Source organism: Ambystoma mexicanum, chromosome 3p (genome assembly GCF_040938575.1).
Source record: "Ambystoma mexicanum isolate Mex_15411 chromosome 3p, UKY_AmexF1_1, whole genome shotgun sequence".
In the NCBI taxonomy this organism is placed as follows: domain Eukaryota; kingdom Metazoa; phylum Chordata; class Amphibia; order Caudata; family Ambystomatidae; genus Ambystoma; species Ambystoma mexicanum.
In genome coordinates, this window is record NC_090925.1 from 773,451,460 (window position 1) to 773,469,188 (window position 17,729).

At 46.3% G+C, this 17,729-nt stretch overlaps 1 protein-coding gene across 1 annotated transcript in view; it reads right to left on the reverse strand.

Annotated features, from left to right (window-relative positions):
• The window catches only part of PARP2 (poly(ADP-ribose) polymerase 2), a 695,158-nt gene extending 677,891 nt beyond the window's left edge, over positions 1-17,267 (reverse strand). The window contains exon 1 of the mRNA XM_069651725.1: positions 16,977-17,267. Within this exon, the coding sequence (XP_069507826.1) occupies positions 16,977-17,064 (88 nt within the window). The 5' untranslated portion in view covers positions 17,065-17,267. The remainder of the gene's footprint in view (positions 1-16,976) is intronic.
• Between the last annotated feature and the right edge of the window lie 462 nt (positions 17,268-17,729).

A 17,729-nucleotide genomic window follows, 5' to 3' on the forward strand; every position in this document is an offset into this window, starting at 1 on the left:
ATGTTTTAATGATTGATTTACTGGATTTTTACATGTGTCACATAATATGGTGGTCATCTCTCCTTGCCCCCTTTTAGCTAAAACTTCTCCAGTTATGTACCACATTTAGGCGAGTTCTAAGAAATTCATTCCTCATCTTCCAATCTGGAAACTTCATGAGCTATCACAGTAGAGTCTGCAGTTTCTTTTCCATTTTCAGGAAGGAGTTTGTAAGTGTTGAGGACCGCACTTGTTCAATTGTTGTGATCCAACCCATCACCTCTAATGATTTTTTTCCCTTTAATGGGTTACATGTAAGAGTCTCAACATCGGTGTCTGCTTTAACAAGGCACTCCCTTACTTTCAATTCCAAATTAGACAACATTTTAGATGTTTCAGTTGTGCCCCAATATCTGTAGACAGCGTGTTCTCCTGTGCTGTTACAATTAGACGAAAGATGGAAATTAATCTCCATTCTGCCAATACTCTCAAAGATCGTAAGCTCAGCTCATATCCAAGGCTGGACATCGGGAGACTCATTGGAAGCCCAAGAACTTTCTTCCAGACCAGATCTCCCAGTCTTTGCCAATTTGTGCTCCATAGAAGAGGTTTAGCCTCCAACCCATAATGGATTACTGGGATGACTTTTGCTGTTTAATATTTGATCAGGGGGAAGAGGGAGAATTTGCAGTATTTAGCCAGCACCTTCTTCATTTGTGTAACTAAGTGCGAGATTTTCCTTTGTACATCCGCCTCCACCTTGCATACTGTGGGTGATGCAAAAACCAAATAACCCAGTCAAGCGACTTCCTCCACTCTGGGGATCCCCTGACCATCCAAAACCCACTGGGAGAATGCAACTCTTTACGTTGATGTCTGAAAACAACTATCTTAGATTTTATTGGGTTGATGGAAAGGCCATTTTCCTAAGCGTAGTCTCCCAGCTTGTTGAGGAGACGCTGTAACCCCACCGCTGTCTTATCAAGCAGGACGATATCGTCGGCATAGGCCAGCCAGCATATCTTATACCCATTGATTGCTGGGCTGGCCAAGGCTGACGATTCCAAAAAAGACCCCATGTCTGCCAGATATAAATTGAAAAATAGGGGTGCTCCCAGGCCATCATCAGATATTTTAATGATTGATTTACTGGATTTTTACATATGTCACATAATATGGTGGTCATCTCTCCTTGCCCCGTTTTAGCTAATAAGAGAAAACATGTAATCGAATACAAAGAAATCATAGGTAAGAAAGGAATAAGTGAGAAGAGATAAAGTGAATGTACATATGCAGAAACACCAGGTAGCGCAGACCAATGTTCCCTCTAAGCTGTGCTCATGTGCGCTTGCCCAGGTTCCTTCTGGATGCCGCTCAGAAGATTTTTAGCAGCGCACACAGACAATTCTCACCTATTCAAAAAGATTTTATAAGGCACAAGCGACAGCAATTACCTGAAATTTTCTTTCCCTTAAAATAAGCAACTAGTCTTCATATTGTGCTAATTTGCATTACACTACTATGCACCTAAAATCCCTGACAGCAAAATACAACACAAGAGGTTAAAAACTAATATGAAAAACTGGCTTGGTGAACAGAAGAATCTAACCAAGATATGCCTGCACACATTAACCAAAAATGTTCCCTCCCCACCCATGACTCCTAAACCTGACTCTCACACTTTTACCTTATGTCTCTAACTTCTGCCCCAGAGTACATTAAGATTCTACCAGACAACCTTGACTCTTCCTCTCTTGGCTCTGCGAAAGTTTAGCAGACGTGTACCTACATCCACATGTTTTATGTTTGTTGTAACATGAATAACTTTCACGTGCCAGAATTTCTGTTACTCATTGTGCCTTACCAAAAGCGTCACCCACACTATATAATCGAACTACCAGCTCAAATATCGGATACTGACTGTAAGTAAGCAGGCTACTTGGATGTGTAACCAAATCCCATCTTTGTACATATGTCACACAAGTGCTTTGAAGAGGCCCCCTTGTAAGTTAACGCATTATAAAACTCAAATATTTACTTGCCCTCTAAAGATTTTGAAAAGACAAATGTGATGCTCAGCGTCTCCTACTTAAGCATTACTAACATTAGCCTATAAGTGGAAAGCAACACTGCAATATTATTCACTTACCCTACAAGGGATAATGGGTATGAACTATGCCTGGGATTACTTGTCCATAGTATCATGGCACCGGATATTCAGACAGGAGAATGCTTTTCACACAATCTGCATCGTTTCCAAGTGTTCCGAGTTCCTTTGGACATAGACCTTCACACATTATATGGTAACTCACTTCTATACAAAAAACGTTTCTCTGAGCACTTGTGTATTCCTACACAACGATATAAGGGCGGGGTATGTTGCAAAAAATCTTGTATGCACTACAAAAGAATTGTGTGCATGCAGAGTCATAACATTCTTAAAATGCACATCATATGTTGAGGCATTTAAATATGCCATGCTTGCAAAGTATTGTGGGTCTGCAAATATCCCAGTGGTTGTTTACTGCTACAATCTCTCACTTTTTAAAGGGCTCCATCAACTAGTATTGGAGACAAGCACAGGGGCCGGGGAAGGATATGGATGGAAGCCTCACTCCTTGCGGGTGATGAACAAAGCAGCAAATTTCAAAACCAAGTCAGATGTTTCGGCAGTACACTGAAGGAATTGTATTGCATGTTTGCTAAAGGATAAGAAATTCTAGTACCCATCTAGACAACAGTACCTTCATTTTCTTTCTATGCTCAACTGCTGAGGGCTTTTCAATATAACCATGTGTTCGGTGTGTGCAGTCTCTAGTATCTCCCTGCATCTGATTTAACTGATCACAAAGAATTAGAGAAGAGGGATCCATAGTTACAGAAGAAGGCACTCAAACAGTTGTATCTCTGATGAATTGATGCAATTAACTTAAAAGGCATATATGTGTGATTTTCTTCAACAGGGCTCCATAATAAACCTCAGTAAGGCTCTTGTTTAATTTTATCTAGGCTGTGGTGTGGAAGTTTGGGCAAAGCTATACACTTTAATATGTGCCCTATCATTTCACTTCCTACGTCAGGGGTACAAGCATGGCTCTAATCAGATTGTCCTCCCTACTTGCAGTCAAATGATTTTTCAGGGAGTAAAAAAGTAATTCGCTTTGCCAATAGGGATACTTTCTGCTTATTAAACGATGTTCTTTCCCCATACAATTCCTTTTAAGATCGGGCATTATTATTATTAGAGTTCCTTCCTTCCTATGCCACTGCTCTACTAGTCACTAATTCGAAAAAATGTCAGTGGAGCTTTGTGGGTTGAAGCAATGATATGTTCATTATTTCTAGTTAGGCACATTTTCTTTTTTAGGGATTAAAAATGCATGGTGCATATGTCTCTTAGCTCTAAGGCTGGTGTTATCACTACCCACAGGAGAACGTAATGTGGATAGTAAGCAGAGGCACAGGAATTTTGGATCATCATATTCTAAGGTGCAGTTATTCTGATGCAATTATCATCCTTACACAAATTATTAGAATTCATATCATATCGCGCCTTGAAACACTTGTGTGTAGGCGCGTTACAAATGCCATATCATATAAGCATGTTCTCGTGGGCCTTGAATTACTTCATTAAAGCGGACCTTTGAACTCCTTTCAGCATGTTTTTGGCACATTTCTTTTAATTGCCATTAATCCATCAGCAAATGTATTCTGTCTGAGTTTCTTGACAGCTGCATCAGTTATGACAAGAGATATTTGTGTTTTGTAACACAAATGAGTGATTTTCCAGTGGCATAAAACATACAGGGCCTCATTACGACTTGGGGTGGTATCCAGGCGTAAATATGGCAGAATAACGCCCAAACTAATTACCGTTACCGCCTCTTGGTCCAGAGGAATTTCCGCCGGATTACAACTGGTGGTGGCGGTGCAATTCCCCATTCATATTGAGTCCATTGGACTCAATGTGGTTTTTCTGGCAGAATTACCGCAGCAGAAATTCCAACGATTTCAGCATTGAGTTGTAGGATTTACCTCCAGGATTTTCCTGGCGGCAACTCCTCTACTCCAGAGCCAAAATCATAATTTGGCGTAGTGGTAAAGTTGGCGGTAGTGGAGTTACCACCAACTTTACCACTTACTGCCAAACTCATAGTGAGGCCGACATTTTTCTCTGTGCAGAAGTACGTTTGCAAGGTTCTGTGGCAGATAGCGAAGTCTTGGATTGGTTGATGAGTTTTCTGTATGAATCACATATGACATTTTATTTTAGCCTATGTGTTTGGAAAAAGTGCTGTAAGATTTTGAAAGAATTGCAGTGGCTGGGAAGAGGAAATTCCTTTCCAAACTCTTTTCGGCGACGGTAGCTCACAAAGTGCCTTACCTCATTAGTCAGTTGCGCACATTGAAAATAATGTGCGCACAACAGCCAACTGGTTCTGCACATAGAGAAAAATAATTAGAGGGAACATTGGCACAGACATATAGAAGCTTGATGCAGAAGAACCCATAACGTGACTAAAGCGGCCATGAGAAAAAGATGGACGTCGGACTTGTGCTGAAACCAATCAGACAGGCCAGGGCTGCAAAGTCAGGAGATGCTGGAAAAACAGCTTTGTGTGAAGAACAAAGGAGTATATTGGCCTGGGATCAAGGATGCCACATCAAGCCATTAATTGCAAGGCACAAAGGGAGTCAAGAGGATAAGCCATGTACGCAAGACATATTTCTCTCAGATTAAGCAAAGAAGAAAACATCTGCAAGTCCAAAGTATTGGAACATCAAGCATGCAAAAAGCATATGCAAGGTTCAATGATCAAATAGAAAATCAAAAGGTCCAAATTCGACAAAATTGTGGTCTCACACGTGACTCGGAAGTCGAAAACCAGTGCTATTCATTAAGCTCCAGATGAACATAATGGTGTGCCTACACTCCCTGAAAAGTCCCAGAGCATAGAACAGGCTGCAAGGTCAACTATAAAGAAGAAGCCTTGGCTTCGGGCCTGACCAATGAGATGGACTAATTTGGCAAGTCGGTAGTAGTCTAATGATGTTCTCTACACCCAGGTTTCGTTTTGTTCACATGCTTCTAGGAGCAGAATGTCCAAGGTAGGGAGGTTATGCCAATCATAAGGGGCTATGAAGCAGCATGCTATACAAGGTTGCAAAACCAATTTGCTGTTAGTTTTTTGCAAATCCGTATTCTAAAAGGTATCTCGAGGCGTGCCTACTAGATAAAGGGCAGCCAATGAGATTAACAGTTACACAATGTTAGGGAGAATTCTCATAAATGTGCTAATTCCCTCTACCTTAGAGACACCCAGCAACTTTGCTGGATTTTGAGGACTTTTTGTACATGGAAAGAGTGGGAGCCTTTTTTCCCACTCTTTCATGTATTTTGATGTATGTTTTACACTGGTGTTCTTGGATTATGGAGTTTTAAGATAAACTCCATAGGCATCTTTTCACGTGGGTTACACAGCACCCTCAGTGCAGTGACCCAGGGATGTCTTTTTAGACTTCCCAAAGGTTTAAATACCTTCTCTGGGATAACCTACTGTTTCCCAGAGAATATAAGGTTAAATTGACTTTACTAGTCTTTTTAAATTCCTAGACCCAGCACACACTATCATCCTATAGAGTGCTGGAGGGGTTACCTAGTATCCCCTGCGTCTGGAAACTCATGTAGCAGTCAAATGCTACCCTTTTCTATCGAAATGGCTGGTGGTAGTGGTTTTAGAACAAACTACCATGATTTTTCCAGACCGTGAACACCGGCAGCTAAAAATCGCGGGAGCCATGTTTTTCAGGATGGCCTTAAGCCCCTTTGTTTAAACAGGTCCTGGTCGTCTTTTTTCACCATTTCTTTTTGGAAAGGTCCTTCTAGTGTTTGTCTCTGCGTGCCAAACCACATTTGGTCCCTTTGTTTCCATGCCTTTGGCGGGCTTCAGGACTTAAGACTGCCTCTGGCGTCTGAGTGTCTGGGGTGGGCAGGAAGTGAGGGAGGTGCCCGAAACTCCCTGTGCTTAGTCGCCTGGGAGACCCAAATGCCATCTGTCATGATTGGCTGGCTGACTGTCTGGAAAGGGCAGCCACCCTGCTGGGTGAGTGGCAGCTAGGCTGGAATGAATGGGAGAAAACTGTTTAAAAGGCTAGTCTCTTGGACTGGAAAGCAGAGTCGACCACTGGAACGAAAGAACCGAAGACGAGCTGGAAGTGGACGGCTGCTGCAACTCCTGGACCATTGGTTTGCCCGGTGAAGCCCTGCTGCAGGTCCGAATCGCCAAAGCTCCTTTCGACAGAGAAGCTCCTTTAAGGACGACTTCTTCCTTTGAGTTGGTGGGACCAATCAACTCGTAAGCCACCTGGATACCATTCTCAAAGCTGGTTAAGATTAACCAGGGGGAAGGACACCCCAAATGTCCTCCCTCTTGTCCCCACGACTGAGGCGCAGGAACAGTGAGATCTGCAGGAACCAAAGTCTTCAGCTGCATCTTTTGCTTCATACTAAAAGGTACTGTGCCAACCCGATAGAGAGAACGCTTCTCTCGCGGTGAAAGTTAGCATAACTTTACCAACTTAAAGGCCTGATCAGCTTGTGACTCAACATATGATTCTTTTTCGTACAAACTACTTTTGAGAACTTTGGCAAAGACTTTACCGTTTATATCAAGAACTGCTCTTTCCTATCCCAGACGGTTTGCAGTGATAAAATGTCACCAGTACAAAAAAATTGCGGAAAAAATGCTGTAGTTTGACCCGTTAAAGGTGTACCCCATTACACCATTTAAGGGGAGCAGGGTTTGCGGGGGTGTCCCTCGCCCCCCTTAAATGGTATAATGGGTACAGGGGTTGTGGGGGATGTCCCCCGCATCCTGTACATGGATTGCAGCGGCAAAACCACTGCCTTTTTGCCACGATATTTTGTGTTCACAGCCATTTTTGCCACGATTTTAACACATGGAACCTCCAAGACATTAGTCCATTGACTTTGGCCTAGGCCTATTGAACTGAATCGAGACCTCTACTGAACTATAACTATTTGCACTGCCTAAGAAAGTATTTGTGATCTCTTCTGCTAACTTGTGCCTTTTTGCTCCCATTGAAACTGAAATGCCATTTTGCTCCTATTTCAGGGGGCCTAATTTGTTCAGAAACTTGTAGGTTTGCTATTGAAGTGTGTTTGTGTATAATATTAAGTTGCCTCCTTCTAGTGAATGTTTTCTAAAGGATTGTGTAATGAATTAATAAATGTTTTACCAAGAAACCTTGAGTATAAGTGTCTACTTGAACCACTGTGATTCTAAGACCTCTGTGTAACGAGCCAAAAAAGCCTACTACAACAATCGGATTCTCAACTGTGGAAACCACTGCAAAGAACTACACAGAATCAGATCTGAATTTGTCAAACCCACTTGCACCTCTTCCCAATCTGGCCCATCAAAATCGCTCTGCGACTCTCTCTCCCTCCACTTCTACACCACCGCTCTTGACAGTACAACTTCCCTTAACAACAAACTGTCCCTCCTCTCTCCCTCCTCTCTCCCTCCCCCCCCAACTAGTGACCAATCCATAACCCTTCCCTCTGCCCCAACCCCCACCTTACCCACCTTTGACTCCTTCAGACTGATCTCCAGAGACTAATTTCTTGACCTATCTGCTAGCAAACCATCTGGCTCCCCCCTAGACCACTGCCCCGCCTCAGTCCTTAAAGAAATAATCTCATCCACCTGCGCAGGAGAACATGCAAGAACCATTCTTAATGACTCCCTCAGTTCTGGAATCTTCCCCGATGCCTTCAAAATTGCGTATGTCAAGCCTCTTCTTAAAAAAACCATCTCTCGAACCTAAAAACTACAGACCCATCTCGAACACCAGATTCCTTGCAAAACTCATCGACCGATCAGCATACTCCCAATTTATCGCCTTTGTTGAATCCAACAACCTCCTCGACCCCGCACAATCAGGCTTCACACCGCGACATGGAACTGAAACCACTTTGGCCTCAATCTAGGACGATCTTAAGATCACTGCAGACTCAGAAGGATGCGCTGCACTAATTCTCCTCAACCTGTCTGCAGCTTTCGACACAATTAACCACTCAATCCTCCTTGACCATCTCCATTCCCTTGGAATCCATGGCACCGCTCTCAAATGGATCGCCTCCTTCCTCAACAACTAGAAACCAGTAACCCTCCTCTCCCCTTTTGTCTCAGCTGCTCGCTCGGTTAATACTGGAGTACCGCAAGGCGCATGTCTATCTGCTCTCGTAGTCAACCTCTATATGTCCACCCTTCCTGGAATCATCCGACTGCACAATATCTTGAGCTACAACTACGCCGATGATACCCAAATCATCCTTAAAATCCACAATTCAGACTCCAACCCCCAGCCCGACCTCGCAGCCTGCCTCCTAGATATCGACCATTGGATGACTATAAACCACCTCCTCTTAAACCCCACTAAAACCGAAATCATGGTGTGCGGCAACACTGAGCTTCTACCTCGTCCACTCCCTTGGCCCCCTTCCATGGGCCAACCCCGCCACCCCCTACGGGATGCACTATTGACTCTGGCCTAACCCTCTCCCGACAGATCAACAATGTGTCTAAATGTTATCACTACCATCTCAAACTTCTCAGGAGCATTTTTCCCTACCTCTCCTTCCCGAACAGACTTGCCAATGTTATGTCTATTGCAATGTCGAGACTGGACTACGCCAACTCCCTATACCTGGGGGTCCCGGCATACCACCTTAATAAAATCCAAAGAGCGCAAAATGCTGCTACTAAACTGCTCCTCGCCCTGGGTCCAAGAGACCACATCTCTCGAGCTCTCCGAACCCTCCACTGGCTCCCAGTCGGACGAAGGGCCACTTTCAAGACCATGTGCATCACTCATCGTGCAGTGCACAAGACCGGCCCACTATACCTGCAAGATAAATTAAAACCTTACCTCCCTCCCCGCAGCCTAAGACCAAGCACTGCCCTCCTTCTAGTGATCCCAACCACTAACTTCATCAGGATCGGAGGATCCTCTTTCCCACCATTGGCCCCGACTCTGTGGAACTCGCTTTCACCACACATTTAACACACCCAAGACTATATAACATTCCGCAAATTACTAAAAACATGGCTCTTTCCATAACGCCACCATCAACCTAAAAATGCGACTTAACTTCCAACAACCCAATGACTAAATACACAATGTGACTCCCATCCTTGTCTTCAATGAATACGCCCACTGATTGGGCCATAGACAACCGTATCCCTGAACACTGAACAATGATCTCTTTAGATCCTACCCACATGAGGCCCCCAGCCCATAACACGTCCCAGTGACATCCCTATGTTCCCTTACTTCACCCTTCCAATGTCACCCATTTATGAATTGACTCTTTTACAAGAAAGACTGGAATAAGTGATATATGATTGGCCCAAATGGATGGTTGGAATAGATGGAATGAATGAATGGAACGGATGGATGGAGAGGAAATCGATGGAATGGAGAGGATTGAATGGACGGATGGAACATATGTATGGAATAAAGGGATAGAATGGAATTGGATGGAATGGATGGAAGTGCTGGAATGGAATGGAATGGATGGATAGAATGAACGGATGTAATGAAACAAATGGATTGATGGAATGGATAGATCGGATGGGATGGATGAAATGGATGGTATGAAAGGATGGAACAGATGGACGGATTGATGGAATGGATGTGACTGATGATTGGGATGGATGGAATTAATGGAATGACTCTACCCTCTAGTTTCCGTGTGTGCCCACCGTACACGTGTCTCTGTGTACCCTGCTTTCTTGTTTCCCATGCTGTTGTTGTATATCCCTATGTCCCCCTCCTATCGCTGTAAACCCAGCTCCCTGTCACTGTGTGCCCATGTGTCACTCTGTTCCCTGCCACCCTGTTCCCGTGATGTCGCTATGTATCCAAATGTATTACCCAACCCTCTTGTCACCGTGTGTCCCCACCGTGTCCATGTGTCACTGTGTACCCTGCCTTCTTGTTCGCCAAGCTGTTGCTATATATCCATATGCCCCCCTCCTGTCGCTGTAAACCCACACCCCCCTGTGACTGTGTGATCGTATGTGAAGGTGCCCTGCAAACCTGTGCACGTGCCTGGTCTGGGGCACTTTAGAGATGAACCACCTTATATCACATCACTACGCTTACTCTCTACTATACACCATCACACAACTAGAACACAGCTATACCCCTCGATAAATTCAGCATGGCTGTTCACATACGAACACTACCCCATGGACACCTCATCACCCTAATAAAACGCAGATATCCCATGACATTCGGCATAGTTGATCACATAAGCGTCTTTCTGGTCTCACCCAGCCAGAACCCAGTCTGGGTCAGACTGCACACATTCAACTGATATCTACAGCACCACACCTAAAGCTAGGATGCAGCTACCATACGGCAATCACATCAGCTGCACACAACTGGTGCACGAGGGTGTTCAACCTACCAGCGCTTTGAGATCATACCAATAATATATAGAGCGCTATATAAATACCAAGTAACATAACATATGCGGCCGAAGCAGTCTATTCAAATAAACAGAGCCAATCCATCACCAGCGAGATAGCACAATTAGATGCAGAACAGGATTGTTACGGGTGAGCCCATGGGAGGAGCTGAGAAACAATAAAAACAAAAAAGGTGCCCTGTCCTACCATTCTGGAACGGTACTCCATGTGACATAACAGGAACGGTGACAGTTTTGCATGGAAAGTAAGGGAACGTCATACCCTTTAGCTCCCATCCACTTTGACCTTTGGATATGGGTATGCATATACCACCTGCAAAGGCACCAGTCTTCTCAAACTAAAGGCTGCTGTCACTTTAAGTGTGCTTTTGCTGTCCGAAGATAGGCCTGAAGGTGTTATTTTATCCCCGATATCTTCAACCAGCCATGACATCACCCAGAAGAGCACCCGTGTGGAAGAGAAGATGGGGAAAAAAAGCACCCATGCAAACTAGATGGTACTTTGCATCAAATAAAGGAGCATTTTTGGGAGCGCAAGAATTTCTTGCACTACATCCCTACCGCACTCACACGAGTGCCCTTCTCTAAAATTGGGACGGGTGCTTAGGGAAGCAATGCAGTTAAGGTTACTGTTGGGGGAGGTTAAGATGCACGCCTCGCAGTTAATTATTTCAAATGTTTGCATTGAGAATGTCTAAGTAAAGTCAAGGAATGTGAATTCAACATGCTGGGTGATGCGAAGGTATGCGGTTATGGCCGGTTGGGTTACGTGCGTCGGTCTGGATGCAGGCCTAGTCGCAGTAACTTAAGGATGTGCTGGCTAGGGGCTACTTTGCCCCGCGGGTAGGCAGCACAAAGGGGATGTGGGCCACAAGGGTGAGAAAAGGGCAATAGGAAGATAGTTGTCCATGTGCAGTTGCCAGCATGCTTGTATACATCAGGGCGCAAGGCTTGCAAATAGGATGCATTTGCTGGGGGGTGTTTCCCATGCTCGGGGTGCAAGGCGCATGCAACGGGAGCCTGGCTAGCTCAGTCGGTAGGGCACGAGACTCTTAATCTCAGGGTCGTGGGTTCGAGCCTCACGTGGGGCGAAAACAACTAACATTTAGCTGGACGGTTAGCTCAGTTGGTTAGAGCGTGATGTTAATAACGCCAAGGTCACAGGTTCAATCCCTGTATAGGCAAGCTAACAGAACGCGCCTATAAACAGGTGTTCCTGGTGCACTTATTTATGGTGATTTAGCCTAAAGGCTTAGAGCGGTGCAGCCTTTGTGCTGGTTATGATTAAGGTTGATAAGGGATTAGGTGGTTCCCGAATTTTCGCACCGCACATTAAGAAACCCATAGGGCATTTGTAAAACGCCTATACACAAGTGTTTCATGGCGCACGCTTTTAGGATGAGTTAACTTACTGGTGTAGGCCGGTGCAACCATTGTGCAGGTATATGCTTAAGGTCGCCAAGTGAGTAGGCCGTTGCTCAATGTCACATTTCGCACATTAATAGTAGCGGCAGCAGAACTTGCGGTGTACGTTGCATATTGCACCTTTGATTGTCGGGCTAGGGGTACTGATCGTATACCCAATCTGGGCACACAGGGGGGGAAATGTTGCAGTTGCGATTGGTCCACACCAGGAACAGGGAGGTGATTGTTGTTGACATAGCAGTGTGAAGGTTGGCCGATGAGGGTTTTAAAGCTGCAGGCATGCGTTATAAAGAGGTGGAGGATAGCTTGGGGGACAAAGTGCTCGCCTTGGAAGGGCGACGGTACCAAGCACTCCAGGTTCGGTCCGCGCTCAGAAACCCTGGGGTATTAAGCGCATTGTAAACAAACTATCATATGTCATACACAAATATTGGGGGGGTCTAGAAATGCGGCCAGGTATCCGTACAAAGCGGTTGTGCTGTGTTGTATTGGTGGTCAACTTGTTGGTTTCATGCCCGGCAGTTATTTAATGGTTATTTAATTTTCGCCCCTCACGTTAAGAAACCGTTATGGCATTTATAACACGCCTATACACAAGTGTTTCTGGGCGCACTTTGTTAGGACGACTTAACTTACTGATTAGTGTGGGGCATCCAGGGCCAGGTTATGCTTGCGGTCACCAAGTGAGTAAGCCGTTTTCTGAAGGTTCGCGCCACACGTTAGAAACAAAGATGGCAGTTATACGCCTATAAACAAGGTACAGGGTGCGCTTTTAGGACGAGGTAGCTGACTGGTTTAGGGCGGGCATACAGGGTGCAGGTTTATGCTCAAGGTGTTTTAAGGGCTTGGCCCGCAGATGCAGGAATATTAGGAGTAGGTGTTCAGGGCCTCGGCACATATCGCCAGGCAATTTACGGTGCACAGTGTTACTGACCGGGAGACGTCCATGGGGGCTGGGACCGGGCGGCAAGGTTCATTAATGAACGGACGATGAGTTAGGATAAGGGCATGCAGGGCTCCCTGTGTAACAGGTCGCCGGTCATATTGGATGCAGGGGAGTTCGTCGCAGAGCGTCGTTTATACGCTATGCAGTTTGAATGGCGGGTAGAAGCCGCCGTTGGGGGTTGTAACAATAGAACAACTACAGAATAAAAGAGCCTGGCTTCGGCCATCCCCGCGGTTGGGGATTACAAAGATCAGAATGAAATTGGCTGGGCGACACATACCAACCAGGCTTGCAGCAGAAAGGGAAGTGAGGCTGCCGATAGAGATCACGCAGGGTTAGGGCACAGCGTCGGTCCATTAATTGGTTAAACACGGGTACCCGCGGAAAACGCACACCAGGTGGGTTACTAGGAAATTTAAAGGGCCACTTTGTTTCGTGCGCAAGAACAGTAAAGAGGGCAGGTCAGCTCGTCACTTTAGTGGTATACCGTATTTCTGCATCATCCATTCACTCTTGGTTTAATTGTTTGTACATGCTTCCATAGTTTCGCCCTTTGCGTTGTTTAGGGTAATGGGTATGGGAATATATTGAGCGATGCTAATGTTTGGGTTGTGCAGCTCAGCTGGGGAAGGAGTTGTGGCTTCTGTTGCCTCTCCTGGACGGGATGGGTTGTAGAAACGGGGATCCCTAAGGGCAATTGGGGGTTCACCCTGGTAACTTAGTATGGCATGACTCTGTCCAGTGGGTGTAGGAGCGCCGCAAGGTTATCCTTACAGAATAGCGCTGCAGGCAGTATGGCAGGACCCATTCCATTATATGGGGCAGCGCGAGGAGGCCCGTTGTACAAAAGTGCGCTATAAGCGGGTTGCATGTTCCTTCACGCGGTAGTTGGGGATAGAGGTATGGCGCTATAAGCGCAATTGCATTACGCGTTCACGATAAAGGGGAGTGCCAGGAGGAGGGTATGATTTAACGGCACTATGAGCATAATGGCCTGACCCCCTTACAGTACCCAGAGGTACAGCACTCGCCATGACGCATGAAAATTGTAGGAAGGAGGCAGCGCAAGGGGAGCGCCACGGGGCGCGTACTTCTAAATGTCGCTAAGAGCATTATTGCATGCCTCTTGCCAGTTGGGCGGGGGAGCGCCACAAGGCTAGTATGGAAAAGGGCGCTGGGAGCATTCCCAATTATGGGTTTCATTTCCCAATTATGAATGCAATTCAAATTCCCAATTATGAATGCAGACAAGGGGCCAGTTGTCAGGCGTACACACTTAACAAAGCTGCAAAGTGATGCGAGGGGGGAACAGTTTGGCTTGGGCTCAAGTACTTGAAATTTAAATACGAAAGGTGGTACACCGAGAAAAGCAGGAACGTGTTTAAAGGCGCAGGTAGCAGGGTCAGCGCAGCCTTGCACCTGACCAATGAGAATGATCAGGTATCAGTGGTAAAGGTGTGCACGGCAGGTAACGATATAGAGTGAGTTGTGGGATAGCACCACTAGGTACGCCTGAGGAGAGGCAGTCTTTCTGGTTATGACAGTTGCCTTACATGTTAAGAAAAATGGAAGGGGGGAGCCCTCTAGTGAAAGATGGGAGGCGGTACACACAGGACAGGAAAAATGGTACCTGGGCTGAGACAAGGGGGTAATGAATGCAGAGGTACAGGTCTAACAAGGGACTATAAAGGCAGCTCCTCCCGTCCAGCACAGGCAATCACCCGGTTGGTAGCTCACAGCAGGCGGAGCAAGATTAAGGGGGGGAGCATTAGTCCAGTAAAGGGTTAGATGAATTGCTAAGGGTGGAAAATGGAGTCCCTGGTTGAATATACAAGAGAGTGAGTGCCCGGCCCAGCACGGGGCTGAGGAAATGTCACTGGAAATTGGGCAGGTGCACAAAGCTCCTGGAAAGGTATTGCACAGGGCAGGCATGGGCGGTGCAACCCAAGTTCCCCGTAGGATAACCCAGTGGATGGCAATTGGGCACAAGGTGCACAAAGCTCTTGGAAAGGTATTGCACAGGGCAGGCATGGGCGGTTCAACTCAAGGTCCCCGTAGGATAACCCAGTGGATGGCAGACATTTGTCAACAGTAGGGACAGAGCCCCATAGTAGAAGCCAGCTCAAAACTCTGGGAAATGTAACAATAAGGAAAGACGGCACAAGACCACGGATTCTTGTGGGGCGAGAGGACTGGGAAAGGGGAAGTAAGGCAAATGTGGTGCCTGAAATTCTAACTTTAAAAGTGTCCCGGAGCAAGCCCGCCCTGGGTAAGGCGGAGCAGGATGGAAAGGGGACGGATGGAAAAAGTGTCCCAGAGCACGCCCGCCCTGGTTAAGGCGGAGCAGGATGGAAAGGGGACAGATGGAAAAAGTGTCCCAGAGCAAGCCCGCCCTGGTTAAGGCGGAGCAGGATGGAAAGGGGACAGATGGAAAAAGTGTCCCAGAGCAAGCCCGCCCTGGTTAAGGCGGAGCAGGATGGAAAGGGGACAGATGGAAAAAGTGTCCCAGAGCAGGCACACCCTGGTTAAGGCGGAGCAGGATGGAGCTGGAACGAAGGAAAAAGGGTCTCAGAGCAGGCTCGCCCTGGTAAGGCGGAGCAAGAGGGAAAGGTGGCAGGGGCAGAAGTACAGCAGACATGGCCTTAGCATCTTGAGCTCCACTGAATAAGCTCGAAAAGTTGGTGCTCATCGGGTGGCATGGGTGGAAGGAGGTCTGAGTGTGAGAAGGTACATCAGGCCGAAAGGAACTTAAAATCGACATGCCACCTTCTTTCCCCACCAGCAACAGCCGGGAGGAAATGAGATTGGGATGGGTGGGGTGCCGGGGTTGATAGGGGCGCAGCTGCAGCAGCAGGTGCGCAGATAGCCTGGGAAACAGCAAAAGACGGACATATTGGCCTTATGTCTGGGTGGTGCTGACCCGACAAGCCTGGGAAAGGGGGCCTCTGAGGGTTTTTTGCCAGAGCAGTCACGGCTTGATTAATTTTAATTCCCTTGAGTATATTATGGAAGTTGGGGTACATTTGTCACCAAGGGGGTTGGAGATATGCTTCTGGACACTTTGCACAGAAATCCAAGAAATGTGAGGAAGGAAGCAGGGGGGAGCCACGGTGGGCGGTAACCCACCTGTGGCGTGGCGGTGTTTGGGCAACCAAACACAAGAGACAGACTCCGGATGAGCCAGGAGAAAGCGGGAAGGGTCTTCGCCCTTTCCAGACCAGCGCCCCTTGGGAGCCTAAAACGGCAGGGGCGTCTGGGGGGAACAACAAGGGCTCAGCTTCCCCCAAGGAAACGGCACTCTCCCCGCCCACGGATACCTGCAGGGGCAGGCGAGGCTCAGGCGCAAAGGGTTGGGAGAGTTGGGCCTATGATGGACTTTTGGAAAGCAAGGGGGAAGCAGGTTTTGGACATGGAGCGGTCGCCGCATCTTCCAAAGTATTTCCACTAATGTGTGCAGTATGTTTTATGATTTTGTGGAAAATAAATCTGCGGCCTTTTATGCCAAAAAACTAAGCAAGGCTCATGTCACGCTTTTCTGGGGGGGGAAAAGGAGGAATGAGCTATTGCTATGTAAGGGGTCCAAAATGGACAGATGCACGGGTTATCACGCGGGACTGAGGAATCGCCGGCTCAAAGCGAGTTTCTGTACCTGGATACAAAATCACAAGCACTAAGATCAAATCACATTGATATATGTGTTGCTAAGTTAATAATAACTTCTGTTAAGCTAAATAGGGACTTCTATTCTATAAGTCACGCGGAACGTTTTTTATTTCTAAAATATATACAATGTAAAACCTCGATTATCCAGCATAGTATATCAATGATGATCCCAAAAACGTCGCCCAAAATGCAGGAACGATAATTTGCTTATCTTTCAATGCATTGTACCACTTAACTAGAGAATTTTAAAGCATCTCAGAAACACACAACACACTCTTGGTAAATAACAAAAGTGCTTTTATAAAAAGAATATTAAATGCAGTTTCAATGCTCACTCACGCGAATGCACCTATACAAAACAGTTTAACTTAGCGGGCGTAATTTTCGGTGGGGGTCGGGTGGTCCGATGTTTGTGTTCATTCATTGTTTGTTTTCACTCACTTCGAGACTCCCGGGCAACCTCTGTGGGCTCTCCCGGACCTCCCACGGGGGCGGGAAGGTTCTTCGCTCCACGACCTTTGGGAGGCATTTGCGGTAGAGGGTTTGATGGATGCAAAAGTAAGCGAAGCTAAAGTTAATTTAGCGAGGCTCAGACAAGGAAAGTCTGAAAGACGGGCGGAAACGTCAACGCACGTTACTATCAATGTTTACTGGAAGGAACCATATCGAATGAGCGCGCGGGTAGCAGAAGGAGGGATGTTGGCGCTCAGTAATATACAACCAGGTCGCAATATTTCCTAGTACTGTACAGCGCATGTGCAAGGGAAAGTTCAATCGACTAGCCCAATCAAATAGTCCCCATGAGGAAGGTAGTGTTCTGCAGCAAAGGGTTATGAGGGGGTGTTAGTTCCCTGACGCCTGCCTGTTCCGAAGATGGCCGCAGGCGGCCAACTTTATTTTCTGTTGTATACTTGTTCCGTTTAGTCATGCAATTTGCACGATGCAAGTAAAACTCTTTCTGACTGCGTTTTGTGGCATACGTATTGCCACGGAGCATTTGTAAGTTTAAGCGAAGATCGACCAAAATCACAAACTAGTCGGCCATCTTGACATGCCAGTGAAAGTGTGCTGGCTATTTGATACTTATTGTAAATAAAATCACCTTTTTTTTGTTGGAAAACGAAAGCTAACCAAAGTCAACACACGAGTCATTAATAAACACTTGAAAAATATTTATCTTTTTTTCTGAGCCGA